Below are 16,781 nucleotides of genomic sequence, written 5' to 3'. Positions count from 1 at the left end.
GGGCGACCTGGTCTTCGCCAAGATGAAGGGCTACCCGCACTGGCCGGCGCGGGTGAGTACGCGGCCCCGCGCCGCCGCCCACCATCTTCCTTCCATGATGGCGCGCGCCCCTGCCCACCGCTGCGGCCCGGACGTCGGGGATGGCGGCCTCGCCCTCCAAGGCCGCGGGCGGCTCCGACGCCGCCTCGCCCCGGGGCTCCTGCGCCCCGCGTCCTTGGCACCGACCGCGAGTGGCCGGGACCCGCCGCTGTCCCCGCCTCGCGGGTCCGGCCGGCCCGGCGCCTCCTCACCTCCATATTGGTTTCAGGTCGGCGCCCGGCCCGCGCCGGCCTCCCGACCCCTCGCGGCGCTGCCGCCCGCCGGCCAGCCTGTCGCTGTCGCCGGCTTCTCTAGAAAGCATCTGCTCGGAACGCAAGGCTTGAAGCTTTCTCGATAGGCCTGGGGGCCGAGAAGGGGGACGGCGCTACCGTGTGTGCCTTGTGTTGTAAAATCAATCTCTTTTCTTTTAGGCTTTGGGTATTTGGCATTTGAGTACTCGAATGAAGAGACGTAGTGGAAAGGATGGCCAGGGCATTTCGGAGACTCTTGAGGAACAGAAATAGGCAAGGGAAGGATTGGCTTGATCAGGAGCGAGCTCGAGGATGTATTGTAGTTTAGTGAAGATAGAAGAACCAAGAGGGGAAAATGCACCCATTCACAAAAGGAAGTGACATCATGGGTGGCCACCCTGAAATGTAGTGAAGTTGAGGTAATGGATGGACATAATCACTTGTTTTAGTATTTGGTTTGGCCTGACTGTAGGAAAGAACATTGGGCTAGGTGGGACCTGGTGTCTAATACAGGCTGTTATGTAGTTATCATTTAAGCTGCCTCTGTGAAATATAAAATAATCCTTTCTAGGACTCATACCAACACTAACAACTTCAGATATCTAGAAGAAAAAAAAAAAAAAAAAACAGTTTTATTCAGGTTTCCAGACTATGGATGGTCTTCATGTCTGACCTGTATGCAGATCCTTAAATAAGACAAAGTTTTCCAAGTAGAATTACTGGTTTTTAAAATGTGTTGTAGTACTGTATTGCTTAAAAAGGAGCAAGATTTATGAATTTAAGTGTCCTTTAAGAAACCCATGGATATAGTTGACAATAAAAAATATGTGACTTTAGTATGCATACACAGACTCAAACGTGAATTAAAGGTTGCCATCACCAGTTGGTCATTTCTTCTAATACAGTGGCTTTCTTTCCTTTTGTTAAATCTTATCTTTGAAAAATAATCTTTCAGAGGTCAGAAAGAAAAGACCTAAAATTTCATGAACATGTTGCTTGCACAGGTTGGCCACCTGTAGTAATTTTTAAAACAGAAAAAGTGCTGAAGAAGTGCTTCTAGTTGTATATCTAATTGTACATTAAATTCCTGAAGTTATAATGCTGACCTAAGGCAAAAGTGGAATAGAAAATGAGGAAGCAACATACATCACATTTTTTGATAAAGTAGATATAAAGAAATATATATGTGCATTTAACATAAACTCTGGGAAAGGACCTAAGTAAGACTCTTTTAAAAAGTATTATTTTGTAGGGAGTGACATGTTAGAATTTCAAAGGAAAGGTAAAGATTAGTAGAAAAAGGTGTTTGAGTGCCTATTCTTGTTACATGTTTCACTTGCACTCTGTTATTTTTATCTCTGTTCTATCAGGCATTATCCCCATTTATACTTAGTTATAACTTTGTTGATTATGTCATAAAATCCTAATTGGAAAAAAAGTCCTGCTTATTCAGATTTCACATCCTTGCTCCTGGTGTGAAGGCCAAGCCATGAGGATTACATTCTGTATGGTCCCAAGATACAAACCTAGAAGAAAAAATGTGAGTAGACAGATTGCAGTTCTTGTTGTAGGGAGGAGCTTCTAAGAGTCAGGGCTGATTCTTGCGGGAATAGAAAAGGACTTCCCTGCTGTAGGGAGGATAGTTGGTCTTTGCCAGCCCCTTGTGAGGAATGTGGGTCAAGAGGATTCAGAATTTGGACAAATTGGATTGAGTTCTTGGCTGGCCTTCATACTTTGTGACTGTGTGTATTCTATAATCTTTCTCAGTTTCAATTTACTGTCCTATAAAATGAGCATAATTCTCACCACACCTAGCATATAATAATCCCTCTTATCTGTGGTTTTATTTTCCCCAGCCCCAAAATACAGTATATTACCATCAGATATTTGAGAAAAAGTGATTGCATTCTTATAAGCCATGACGTATGTTGCTATAATTATACTATTTATTACTGTTGTCAATATCTTAACTGTGCCTAATCTATAAATTTTATCATAGTATGCATATATAAGAAAAAACAATGTACAAAGGCTTTGGTACTAGCTATGGTTTCAGGGATCCCTTAGGGTGCTGGATACCCTGCAGATAAGGGGGAACTACTATATTTGAAAGTACCAGGCAGTGGTGCTTGACTGTTCCTACAATTTTCCTTTTTAAACTTCTATCTTACCCTTGTATCACTACACTATTACTATTCTTTTTTACTAATATTAGAATGTTTGGAGTTTTTTTTTTGTGTGTGTGTGTGTGTGTGTGTTTTATAAACGCTTTATTTACTTACGTGTGTGTGTGTGTGTGTGTGTGTGTGTGTGGTACTGGGGGATCAAACTCAGGACCTTGTGCTTGCCAGGCAGGCGTTTAATGCCACTGAGCTATCTCCCTGTTCCTCTGTGTGTTTTTTTTGTTTTGGTGCTGGGAGTCATATTCAGGACCTTAAGCTTACCAGGCAGGCACCTATGCCACTGAACTATCCCCCAGCTCTTAGTTATTAATATTTGTCAGTTGTCAGCTCCTGAATGGATTGTTTTTCACATTTTATCATGAAAAATTTTAAACATACAGAAAAGTTGAGAGGATAGTATTAAGAACCCATGGGTCTGTCACCTAGATTTTATGATTAAATTTGTTTGCTCTCTCACATATCTGTTCGTATGTCTCTGTTCGTACAATAGTCCATGTTACTTACACATTTTAAAGTAAGTTAGAGATATCACTGTAATAGCCTATTCCTAGATACTTCATACTCATAATTAACTAGAAGTCAATGTTTATGTGTCTTTTTTTACTTATAAGGTAAAATTTGCATAGGATAAAACATACTTATTTTAAATGTACCATTCAGAGAATTTGACTAATGTGTACACTATAGTATAATATGAGTACCTGCTACAGTATAGACAGCACCAGCGTCCAGGAAGTTTCTCATGCCTTTTCCCGAAGGATTCTTGTAGGTTACTGTTTTCCTTCTCCTCCCACACTGCAGATGTTGTTTTAACGTTAAGTAGCAGCTAGCTATTTCTATGCAGCATACTTCATTATGCACCCTGTTAATAAAAAGATTTTCCATGTACTAATACTGTATATTTAGGGTCTTTTTAAAATTTAGTATACTTGTTCTTTGTGTTTTACTATCCATATGCATTATAAATAATAAACCCCAAAAGAAAGTAAAAGAGATGGCAGTGGGGGCCAGGGAGGTAGCTTAGCAGCATAAGTGCCTGCCTAGCAAGCACAGAGTCCTAAATTCAATCCCCAGTACAAAAAAGAAAGAGACATGACCTAAGAAATATATAATGTTTTAAATTTTTATTGGCAAAATATCATTAACAGCAAAATTAAGTCTGTATTTTTAAAAATCTGAACTTTTCATGAGATTGGATTAGATAGATGGTTATAGTTTTTATCTTCTAAAGAGATTTTTAAAACTAGAAGTGTTGGGTTAGACACTTTTGTTGTTTGCTTATGCTTATTAGTATTATCATTGTAAGTCTCTTATTCATTTGATGAGAGGAACTAAATACTCCACAATTGTGCTCAATCAGGCACACACAAGTGGCAGTAAATCACAGTGAACCCGAATTAACAGAATTATCTGAATAAGGGTACTAGTGTCAATTTAAATATTAAATATCTACAAAGTTTATTTTGTAGCTAAAAGAATAAGAAACTAAAGTAGAAGCTCTATTTGTTTCCTTGGAGCCTCCAAATCATCTTGCATATCTTCTGAAATATGATCACTCTGCTTATTTTGTGCCTGTTCTAAATGATGAGAAAACAAAAATCTGGTCTTCAACTGAAGAACTTTTTGAAATTTAAAAACTTACATAATTAGATGAGGTTTGAGGAGTGTCATTCAGTAGGAGAGCATGTCCTCATCATGCCAGAGCCCTGGGTTTAAGCAAGATGAGCCCCTAGCATGCATGTGCGCGCGTACAGGCACGCGTGCGCGCACACACACACACACAACTGCTTAACTTTAATTAATTAAAAACTTTATATGAGAGCTCTCAAACATAGCTCCTAGAAAGTTCATATGATCACTTTAGAAATCTGGCCTCTTTGTTAAACACACAACCTACCTGTTATCTGACAGCCTGTTCTAGATATATACCCAAGAGAAAATGAGTGTTTATGTCCATCAAAAGACTTGCTTAAGAATGTTCATGTCTAGCTGCTTTATACATAGTAGAAGATTGGAAACAATTCAAATGTCCATCAGTAGGACAGTAAATAAATATGTATTATATTCATACCGTGGATTATTACTTGGCAATAAAAAGGAATATATTACTCCCACAAAAGTAAGATTGAGTGAAAAAAAACAGACAAGAGTACATTCTGTGTGATTCATTTATATGATGGAAAACAAGCCAGAGTGGTCAGTGGTAGTTGTTTTGTTGTAGGCATCAGGAGTTATTGGCTGGAAGGAGACAATGGGCCTGTTTGTGTTTGGGGGGAGGTTTTCTCTAAGTTTTTGAGACAGGGTCTTGTTACTCAATTCAGGCTGTCCTTAAAATCACTGTGTGGCCTAGGGCGCCCTCAAGCTTGCAGTGATCCCTCTCCCTCAGCTTCCCACGTACTGAGATTGTGGGTGTGCACCACCATGCTTGACTGCACTAGAACTGTTCTGTGTCTTGACCTAGACAGTGTGTGTTACATGAAAATTTATCAAGCTGCACTTTTAAAATCTAATACTTTAAGATTCTGTGTGATTGGATTTCACAAGTTCTAGCTTTCATTCAGTGTTTTTTTTTTCTTTCATATCTTCCATCCAAATTGCATCTTCCTTTTCCTTTTTGACTATTTTAGAAACTTTATTAAGGTTGGTGATGTAGCTTAGTGGTAGGGTGCTTATATAGCATGTGAAGCTCTGGGTTCCATCCCAGCACCATGGGGAAAGAAAGAAAGCAAAGGGAAAGAGAAGGGGAAAAAAACTTTATGTTCTACTTTGGAACTTCTTCAGGCTTCCTTTCAGTTGATTTTAGCCTCTTACTTGTCCACATTAGAGTTTTTCTATTCCTTTCTTACTAAATCACTTCATGTTTTTGATCTCTCTTAACTCTCACTTCTAGAGAGCAAGCCATGTATTTTCAGGGAATCACTGAAATTTAAGTTCTTTATAATTTCAAGTTTTCATCTTCATTATGCTGGCTTGAGTCCAAAGTTGAGTCTTCAGATTGAGCTCACTTAGCCTTTTCTGCAGGGACCACGTTGACTTTGCAAGAACTGTCAAGTTGTCTCATTTCTGTCACTGAAACTGGGAGTAGAAAGGTAATGTAAACTCTCAATACCACACATATATTTTCTGGTATTCCTGTCTCAACCAGATGAGTTTTTATTCCTAGTGCATTCCCTTTAAATGTCCTAATGACTGCTGTTCCTTATCATTTGGAAAATATTCTCTGAAGTTGGGTCTCTAAAGAGATCATATTTGACTCTTTTGGAAAATAACTGATAGCTTTAAACTGTGTACCACTTCATGAATAAAAATGTTAATTAGCATTAAAAAACCTTACAGCTTAGTAAATGTAGTGAGATAATGGGGGAAGAGTTCAGATATCTTTATTAGAGGACATTTTTGATTGTGGAAGATGTTGGATCAGAATTTAGTCTCATGGGTATAGTTCTTAGTTCATGACAAGTCTTCCTTCTTAATCCCTTCAAGCAGTGTTCTACAGACTGTTACCTGTCAGTGACGAAGTAGGTAGAGAAATTGAGAGTAAGAGTCTAGGAACTAAAAAAAAAAGAGTCTAAGAACTATCTATCATACTGATGGAGTAACTTTGTGACTCTTAATGTTTTTTTAATTGAGGCTTTTTATATCTTTTCTAAAGCATATTTTTATTATCTTTTATAAAATTGCCAATCTGCAACAAATTAAATGTTTTCAAAACGAAAAACTAGTCCTTCACCATAGATGAAGTACTAACTGTAGAGGACCTTAAAAGTCAGTAGTGGTCCTTGCATGGAAAGCATTGACTTATACTGTAAATTACCTTCACCTTTGAAAAAGGAGATCAGTCAACTATCATGTTACAAGTACTTATTTCTACTGTGTAAAAAAATTTTATTACACAAAGTAATATTCATTATAGGAAAATTAATGTCCCTATATTTGGCTGTAAGAAACATAAATGTGCTCCTGTATATTTAGTTGTGTACATAATTTTTGTAACATACATAGTTCTACTGTATGATCTTTTCTGTCCACTAAAGTATCTTAAATGACTTTCAGTGGCAGTAAATATATTTCTGTAATATCCTTTATAAAACTATCTGGTACTTTATGATATGGAACTATGCATTATAAATTATAACTTTCTTATAGAGCATTTAAGTTATTTCCAGTTATTAACTAAAAAACAAGACTCAGAAATACTCATTTCATTAATTATTATTTCCATAAGACAGGTCTCTGGGAATTGTACTTCTGAATCAAGTGGTATATGTACATTGTAAGGCTTTGGATTTATATTGGTGAATTGCAGTCTAAAATTTTGATTTCTTGCACACCAATAAGAGAATAAAAGCATACCTGTTTTCTTATGTGTTACAATTAATTTTTAATGTGAAACATAAAAATTTGATACTAGATTAGGCAAAGGGGCTTAAGCATTTGACAATAAGACAACTGTGTGTGTATGTGTATGTGTGTACGTATGTACATACATATACAATGGCACTTAGAAGTAGCTGCAAAGCTGACAATCTTAAATTAGAACATACTGTAGTAGATTTCTATTTTCTGTTGTCTGTATCTCTTTGAAAGTCCTTCAATGCAGGAAGTATAGATAGATAGATAGATAGATAGATAGATAGATAGATAGATAGATATAGGTATTATTTATGGCTTTGGAGAAGTTAAAGAACCACTAAAGTCAATCCTGAATTAAAAGTATGCTATTGGCTTAGGTATAGGTTCCAAAGCCTCTATCTATGAACATCAGGTAAGATGTGAGAGTTACTAGCTCAGTAGAGCCTAGAGGCTTGCTGATAAAAATGACTACCAGGCTGTGCAGACTCTGCCAACTCATTGCATTCCTGATCCTGACAACAGTTTCCTGTGTTTCACTGCTATTCGCTTAGGTAATCTTAAAATAAAGATAATAAGTTAATTTTTCTAATACATCTTTTGCTTGTCTAGATAAGAATTTACTACATAGAAATTAATTTAAAACAAAAAAAGTAGAATAAAATAATCTAATGACCTGTGAACTCAAGCCTTAGAACAACATCCTCCAGATTTCTGTGGCAGTCCTGTGATGTACAGAAGTAGAACTAGACCAGATTTTAAGACAAGTACTTCATTTTACCACTGTCTTGGTTTGCTAGATTGGAATGTTTTGTGCTTTTTTACAACTTCTTTGTAAAATAAGGAAGATGATTTAAACTTAAAGATAAGTTTATTTTTAAGGGCTGGCCAGATAGCTCAGTGGACTAAAGCACCTGCTTAGGCAGAGCACAGCAACCACGGTTCAATTCCCAGCATGCTATGCCGGCTCCACCCACGGGGCACATTGAGATGGTGATTGAGACTGGGCGTGTCTCAATCCCAGCACTTGGGAGGCTAAAAACAGGAGAATCACTACGAGTCCAATCTACATAGTGAGACTCTGTAGACCCTGTCCTAAATACAGGAAAAAAAAGGGGGGGGGGCTTATTTTTTCTCTTTCCCTTCTTTCCTGGGGATCAAATGTTTAAATCTGAACTGTTGGCTAATTAAGTACAGTACCTAAGAATTAGCTCCTAAGATTCACAACTCCCTTGTGAATGCAGTGCGGGCTGCCTAATAAAATCTCAGTAAATGTTTGTATAATTGGTAGGTATGTTTTGCAAAAGCATCCTTGAAATTTTATGGTAAGTAGTTTGACTGGCAGTGGTGGTTCATGCCTGAAATCCCAGCACATGGGAGACAGAGGCAGCAGGATCCTCTCAAGGTCAAGATCAGCTTAAACTACATAGTGAGACCCTGTCTCAGAAAATAAAAACAGAAAAGAAAAAAATTAGCTTGGCTGTAGACTCTAGAACTTGTAGGGCCTTCCCACTGTAAATTTGGCAAGTGTAATGGGTCATTTCTAGAGGTTCCACATAGCGTCAGCATATGGGGCAAGATAAACTAGACCATCTTGGCATATAAACAAATGGGTGTACAAATAAGTCTCTTTTTCTATTTGATCACTAAGCAGATCGCTAATACTTAAGCTCTGTCCAGATTCTGGCCATAATAAATAAGGCTACTAGTAGTAGAGCTGTTGCGGTTACAAAGAGAGTAAGTGGTAGCAGCAAGGTTGTCTCCATGAGGGCTTGAAGACTTTTGATAGCATAGTTATTTCTTAGTTTCTGTTGCAATATGTGTCTGAGAGTTCTTATAAGTGATAGATTCAGTAGTGGTTAGCACATATAAAAATAAGTTTTGCAGAAGATTTAAAAATTTTAAGTAGACAAATTAAACTTAGATTTAGATCACTGTTTCCTTTCCTAACACTGAAAATAGAACCTTTATACTGATGACATATTTAATTTTGGAGGACATGCATATTTACAGGGAACAGTATTATAAATTCCCAGCTAATTTGTTGAGTTCACGTATACTGAATGGATTGAAAAATGAATTTCCTCTAGACCTGACTTTTAAAATGAGATCAACTACTTAAAAACAAAATAAAAGAGCTAGCCAGATAGCTCAGCGGACTATAGAACCTGCTTAGGCAGAGCACAGCAGCTGGGGTTCGATCCCTGGTCTGCCATGCTGGCCCCACCTGTGGGGCGCACTGAAATGGCAATTGAGACTGGGCGTGGTGGTGCGTGCCTACAATCCCAGCGCGTGGGAGGCTGAAAACGGGAGGATCACTATGAGTCTGATCTACATAATGAGACCCTGTAGACCCTGTCCTAAATACAGGAAATAAAATAAATAAATATTAAAAAATAAAAATAATAAATATTTTCTTCACTGGACTCCTATATGAAGTTAAAACAGTAATTTTAAAAATATTTAGACCATATAGGTGAGAAATTTCTGTTGACTAATTCTAATATAAAGCCGTGGCTTTCAGACCTTTTATGTAATACAACCTATAGTAAGAAATAAATATTCATTTCCATCCCAGCATACATACATGAACACAACACATATACAATTGAAAATGCATCCATATAATAAGTATGATTTTGTGGTAAACAAAAATTGCTGGTGTGAGAGACAGAGAGGAGAGAAAGAGAATGCGAAAGAGAGACTAGGGATTGAAGCCAGAGGCCATCTCATGCTAAGCAAGTTTTCTGCCACTGAAATAGACCCCGCCTTTCAAAACAAAACAAAACAAAAACCACAGAGTCTAGTTTAGTTACCCAAACTGACCAGAAAACTTGTAATACTCCTACCTCAGCCTACAGAGCAGCTGTTATTATACCTACATCCTGATATTTTTATATTTCATTTCAAATAAAATGGAGTTGCAATCCATTAAATAAACTTTACTAGCTACAGGAAAAACAGTAGGCCAAAGGGAAATTAATCTATAGGAGTTGTATTTTTATAGAACAGCTGTTGGATTTTGAGGTGATGGTGATTCGCTGACAGTCTTGAAATTTTTATTCTGATTTAGCTATAGTCTTACATGAATATAATGTGTATTCACTTAAACCTAAGTTGGGTCTCAAAAAGCTCAATAACCAGGTGTGGTAGTGTACACCTGTAATCCCAGCACTTGGGAAGCTGAGGCAGGAGGATCGTGGTGAGTTCAAGACAAGTCTGAACTGTATATAGCAAGCGCCTGTCTTATAAAGGGGCTGGGGGATAGACAGATGAAATATTTTTACTTTCATCTTCTAATAAAACTGCAAATGTATCCACAACTATCTTAAAGCTATTATAGTTTAATATATATGCCTTCTTAAAAGCCACACATTATTACCTAGTTATATGTAGTCTAACTGTATGATGTCCCCCGGCTGATAATATTGAGGGTCTGAGTTTTTCTCAAGTTTGTGGGGCTAAACTGAAAATATTAGGCCATCTGTGCCTGGAGGTAAGGGGCTTTTGTTGAGTCCAGAAAACTTACAGATCTAAAGAACAGGTTTGTGGTACCCTTGGGAGTAGATAGAAAGTCTTTGCAACGATCACCATTTCTAATAATTTTTGTATTTCTTGTTTTAATTACTTTATGTTCAATGAAGATATTTCCGTGGTTCTGTGAGATGCAGCAGTCTCATCAGTGCCAGAGAATCCCACACTGATAATAACAAGGAATTCTTCAGTTTCTGAAAAGGATACATTTCTGAGAAGTTGAAATAAGTATAGCTTTATATCTCACTTCTGGCCAGTGGCCTCACAAATAAGTATATTTCTATTAGAAAATGGTCACTCTGTACTAAATGGAGATATTGTAGGACAAAAGCAATAATATTAAGTTCACTTTTGTGAATATTCTGGGTATTGAGGAACTTTGGTTGTTACTGCTGTTGTTTACTGGCCCTGTTTTGTAACTATCCAGACGCAGTGGGGGGAGCACAAGGCTTTTAATAAAAGCTGTGAAATGTGATGGTCTCCATTCTTTATTTTTAATAAGCTCCTTATCTGAGACAGAGATTTATTTAACTGCAAGAGAACAGGTAACCCAGAGCAAATGTGTTCCTTGTTTTTATGTTGTTGTAAAAGCAAATTACAAAAGTAGTGTACTTGAAGAAGGAGATGGTAGTTAGAGAGACTTACTGAAGTGAAATGGAGAATAAAGGTGATTGAAGACTCGTCTGTGCCACTATGACTGCCTCTTGGTACCTTTGAAGGTGAGACCTTCACCTCTTGTTTTCTCTTGGTTACCAGCTCCTTCCAGGCTTCGCTCCTTGTCTGTGTTACACCCCATGGGAAAACTTGCGGTCTCTCACTTACTTCGCTGTGCTTCTCTACAAACCCCCTCACTGTTCATTTCTCAGATCTGCCTTCCCTGCTCCACACAAACACACAGACTGGAACTACTGTGAGCTTAAGTTTGCCTCAGTTCTAAATGCTGCCTGTGAATCCTTTTCTTGTCCAGGATCAGTTCCTTGTATGGCTTCCTTTGATGTTAGTAGATGATCGCTCGTGCTCCCGCTCCTGCTCCCATCCCCCCCTCCCCTTCCCTCCCTCCCCAGTTTTTCCCTCCTTTGCCCTATTTTTCATCAAATTACTCTTTCATTTCTTTATAAAGAAAACATGCCAACAGGTTTGACCTGTCTGTCTTTGCTTATAGACAAAAGCCCTCTTCTCCCCTCATCCCTTGTCTTTGTCTGCTTTTCCTCTTTCTTCTCTCATGGAACATACATATGCCCCATCTCTCTGGGGGCTGTAAAGTATAGTGGAAGAGCTTTCTGGGTGAATGAGGCCATTTCTACCTTCTGCCTCTACCCTTCAGTATCTGAATGACTTTGAACAAATTACCTTATCCTTTAGTTTCTTTGTATTTATTAATAAAATTAAGATAATAATGCCTTCTCTTTCAGGATCAGTTCAAAGATTTGAACATTAAGGCCTGGGAGTTTAACTGACAATCTAAAGAATGTTATTTTTCCTCTTTACCCCTTTCTTATACTTCTTACTAAACCCTTTCCACCCTTGCTTGACCTCACCCTTTTCCTTTCTCCATGTAGCATTCAACAAATATTTTTGAATGCTTACTGCGTTCCAGGTTCTTTATAATAGGTGGTAGGAGTAGAAAGGGCCCTAAACAAAATTTTCGTTCCCCTCATTTAAGTCATCAGCCTCTTGCCCTGGACTAGCTCTTTCTGCTCAGACTGGAAATAATTTCATCTTGTAGGAACCACTCTCTCTGCTTCATAAAGGTCTAGCCTTACTGGGCTTTTTTTTTTTTTACTCTGCCACAGGCCACCATGACCAGAAATCTGGAGAATATATTTCAAGCCTTTTTGCCTTTGTGGAATTCAATACTGCATTTTAAAAATTCTCTTAGCCTTTCTCGTTTCTTTTCTCAAAAGTTTCTCTTATTTTTCTGGTCATGCCATTGCAGTTCTTTTTTTACTTCAGCCACTATTTTTTAGAATATCTTTCAGAACTCTGTTTTAGACACAAAATAGTTTCATATCTATATATTCATTTATATACTAGATAGCTTCATCTGGCTATCCCCTCATTGTCAAAACTTACCTAGCTACCATGAGCTACCCAGGAATTCCTGTCTTAATATTTCTATTCACCTAGTCACTCTGTAAAAAACAAAGACCTGGGCTTATCTTAAGTATTCTTTTTCTTTTTTTTTTTTTTTACCGTCACAATTTCATTGATCATCTAATGTCCTATTTGTATATGGGCTATACTAGTGAAGCTGAACCTTTTAGAGCTTTCAGAGGTACAACCAGCCTGCTGCAACACACATGCCATAGATTCATCAGCACTAGGTTATAAAATAGAGACCCGGTGGCAGTTCTGGTTAAGAAAGTGTAATAAGATCTAATCATCACCTCAGGGCAATGTAAGGACCCTAAACTCAAAACCTGTTTTATACTATAAACAGGATGTAATTTCAGCAGAACAATGTAAGATTAAATTATCAATTTGAATTTTATTGGTGCTATAATTGTATCTATGTAATATATAGATTATATTTTGGTTTTATAGTGTGTGGTTTTTCATTGCCTAAGAAGTTTATATCTGTTGTTACATTTGTACATAATGCAGGTCAATAATGACAAAATTTTATGACAGCTGGAGTACTATAAGGTCCTACTGCCTTTCAAAAATGATTATTCAAGCCGGGCATGGCAGTGCACACCTGTAATCCCAGCAGTTGAGAGGGTAAGACAGCATATTGCTCCAAGTTCAAGGCCAGCCTGGGCTACATAGTGAGTTCTGGGGCAGCCTGAACTAAATAACAAGATCCTGTCTCAAGAAAACAAAAAATAAAATATTAATCAAAGTATAACAATTTAAGATACTGCAACAATCTAAAATAAACTCTTTTTTTTTTTTTTCCAGTACCAGCAATTGAACTCCGGATGCTGTGTTTGCCAGGCAAATGCTCATTCTACTGAGCTATCTCCCTAGCCCTAAGATAAATTCTTGACAGTGAGGGAATCTGGAAAAAAAAGAAGATAGTAATGTTTATGTTTAGTTAGAAAAGAAAAGATACAAGAGCTAAGCCAGTAATAATTTCAATAGTTGAAGGACTTATACATGAAAGAAAACAAATAGAAAGTATGGAGACACAAAGAGCATACACTTTCCAACCAACGAGGTATAGGTTCACATTCAACTCCACCACTCATTAGCTGCGACCTGGGGCAAGTTACTTTTCATTAGCCTCCATTTCCCCTTTTCTAAAATGGAAGTAGTAGTACTTACCACACAGGGTTATGGAGATAATCTACTTGGAAGTACCTAACACATAGAAGCTGTAAATGGTTTAGTTCCTTTCTTTGATAAGTGGATAGAATTAGAGTCAAAAGTTAAAAATTCAGTGGGAACTAATGTCATGAGCTTGTCATATGGAAGAACAATGAAGAGAAAGTTTGAGTATTTTTTGAGAGTTTGGGTACCATGAATCACATAGCAACCCTATGCTTGCAAGTTTTATTATCCTTTTTAAAGATTTAAAAAAAAACCTGAATTTTAGAGATTTTAAGTTTCTTCCCCCATGGTTGCCCAAGTATAGCAATTGACAAACTATGAACTTGGCTCCAGAGCTGTGATCTAGCCTAAACCATGGCAGCATGTTCCATGTTTCTGGGTATACAAGTTTATTCACCCATTTATTGTGCAGCAGTCTATTAGAGTATCTGTATGACAGGCATTGTTTTAGACACAGGGCTTATAAGCGTAGAACACAGCAAAGAACCTGATTTCAAGTGATGTTAAATGCTAAGGAGAAAAGGAAATATTGTTTGAGGGAGGATGGGAAGTGCTTGCAGGGACAGAGAGTACATAAGGATGATGTTTCTGTCATGCAGAATGTTGGGGGAAACCCTTCTAACCAGATGGCCTTTCATTAGAGACTGCCAGAGATGGTAACACTACATCCTGAATAAGCATCCTTTGTATTTTCTTCTGCTACTTCCCAATGTCAGACAATTTTAAAGTCTTTTGTGAAAGATTAAATGATAGTACCTTCTGAAATATTGTTTCTTTTCTCATTCACTAATTTGGTACCACCATAATTCTAGTAGCCCAGATACAATATAAGGGACAGAAAGAAGCTTTCCTTGTCCCTTGCTTGCTTGCTTGCTTGCTTTTGCTGTGTTCTGCCCACCCTGGACTGTTTCTCGTCTGTGATACCTGTTTGCCAAGCCACCCTGCCTTGGAGCCAGCTGATTATAGACTAAAACCTGTACAAACTGTGAGCCAAATAAACCTTTACTCCTTTGAGTGTCAGGTGTTTTGTCTCAGCATGAGAAAAGAAACTTAAGATACATGGGATAAAGGAGGAAGTGAAATACAGAGTTCACATGAACAATTTTGACAATTAGAAATCCTGATTTAATTTAGAAAATTAAAGGTTTGCACTAGAAAAGGTTATGAACTATTTGCAATGAACTATTTATGTGCTTGTAATTTTTTCTTCTTTAGTTTTGATAAAACTTTTCATCTTAATAACCATTTTAAGTGTTCAGTTTAGTCATATTAAGTACATTAAACATTACTTTGTGCCAGGAATATAGCTCAGTATCACAGTGCTTATCTGGCAAGCTCAAGGTCCTGAGTTGCCAGGTTACCCCCCACAAATATATAAAACAAAACAAATGAAAAAAAAAAAACCATTACTTTGTGACCATCACCACCATCCTTCTCTAGAATGTTTTTCATCTCCCAAATTGTTCAGTTGTATCTTTGTATTCCCTACCTTCTAGTCTTGACAACCATCATGTACCTTCTATCTCTATGGACTTGTCCCTTTGAGGTACCTCACAGAGTGGAGTAACACAGTGTAATGTCCTCTTGTGACAGGTTTATTTCACCTAAGGTCTGCAAGGTTTATCCATGTTGTAGTATGTGTCAGAATTCCCTTTTTAAGACGGTTGTATTCCATTTTGCATGTATGCACACACTCCTTTTTCAGGACTGAATAATCCTGCATTTTACATGTGTGTGCTTGTACACATGCATGTTGTTTACACATACACTACATTTTGTTTATTCATCCATCCACTGATGGACGACATCGATCTCTCTTCATCTTTTGACTATTGTGAATTATTCTGTTATGAAGATAATTGTATGACTAGCTTTTTGAGGTCCTGCCTCTAGTTTTGGGTAATGTATAGCCATAAGTGGAATTTCTGATTCCTATGGTAATTCTGTCTTTAATATTTTGAGGAAATATCACTCTGTTGCTTCATAGAGACTGCACTTACATTCCCAGCAGCAGTGTGCTTGTTTTTGTGTTTCACTGATAGTAGCCATCTTTAATGAATATGAGGTCAAAGTTTTGATTGCATTTCCTTTGAGTAGTGACATTGGGCATCATTTCTCTCTCTCTCTTTTTTTTTTTTTTTTTTTTTTTTTGGCAGAACCGGGAATTGAACTCAGGCTCTTGTACTTGCCAGGGAAGCGCTTATCCCACTGAGCATCTCCCCAGCCCCCATCATTTCATTTTTAATTGATCATTTGTATGTCTTCTGTTTATTTAAGTTCTTTGCCTAGTTTTTAATCCAGTTTGTTTTTTAATTGTTGACCTGTAGGAGTTTCCTGTATGTTCTTCATATTAGCTTCTTACTCTGGGGCCCTCAGAAGGTTATCCAATTAATGGAATAGGACAAGAGAGGAAGTGACTGAACGATATAAAGATAAGGCTGAAGACAAACATCACAAGTCTGTCCAGAGCTGGCCTTAAGTAAGGCAATTAGGTAGGGTTAGAAAAAGGGAAAATAAGGTAGTGTTCAGCAAATACCTAGGAGTAATTAAATCAGTTTTATGGGTGTTACAGGATGTTCATGATGGCTTGGTGGTCACCTTTATATAACAAAAACAGGCAGTATGGTATAATTTTGTTCTATGACCAGAATTACTCAAGATTTGGGAGGATAAATATTATCCCTGAGACATAAAGGATGCAATCTGAGAAAATTATCCAAAAAGTGCTGCCTTTTCTGGACATGTACATTAAAGGAGCCATTTTATCCTCTACTTGGAGGATAGACTGTGAAGCCATTACAGTTAGCTAGTTATCTCTTTTTTTTTTTACATCAGTTACTTTATTTTAATGAAAAAAAAATAAAAACAATGGTATAAAATCTCAAAACAAGATTTTAGGAGAGTAAAAATGGTTAGTACATTGTGTATTGTTATTGCCAAAGTAGTTTCTCATATTACAAGATATAGGCAAGGAATAATAAATAAACAACATAGGTACAAACCTCTTCTTTTTTTTTAAGTCAACAGAAAATGGAAATATACTTTTTAAAGTTTCTAATACTAGGAGAAGATATCATACAATGTCTTTTAAATAAACTGTAAGTCAAAGATA

At 37.3% G+C, this 16,781-nt stretch overlaps 1 protein-coding gene across 1 annotated transcript in view; it reads left to right on the top strand.

Moving 5' to 3' along the window:
- Window position 1: 1 nt before the first annotated feature.
- The window catches only part of Hdgfl3 (HDGF like 3), a gene marked incomplete at its 5' end in the record, with an annotated part of 66,005 nt that continues 49,225 nt past the window's right edge, over window positions 2-16,781 (top strand). The window contains 1 exon segment of the mRNA XM_023712406.1: window positions 2-52. Coding sequence (XP_023568174.1) covers window positions 2-52 — 51 coding nt within the window.

Source organism: Octodon degus, unplaced genomic scaffold (assembly GCF_000260255.1).
Source record: "Octodon degus isolate 3935 unplaced genomic scaffold, OctDeg1.0 scaffold00002, whole genome shotgun sequence".
NCBI classification, from domain to species: Eukaryota; Metazoa; Chordata; class Mammalia; order Rodentia; family Octodontidae; genus Octodon; species Octodon degus.
The sequence above is the reverse complement of the archived record's forward strand: the minus strand, read 5'-3'. Positions and strand labels throughout refer to the sequence as shown.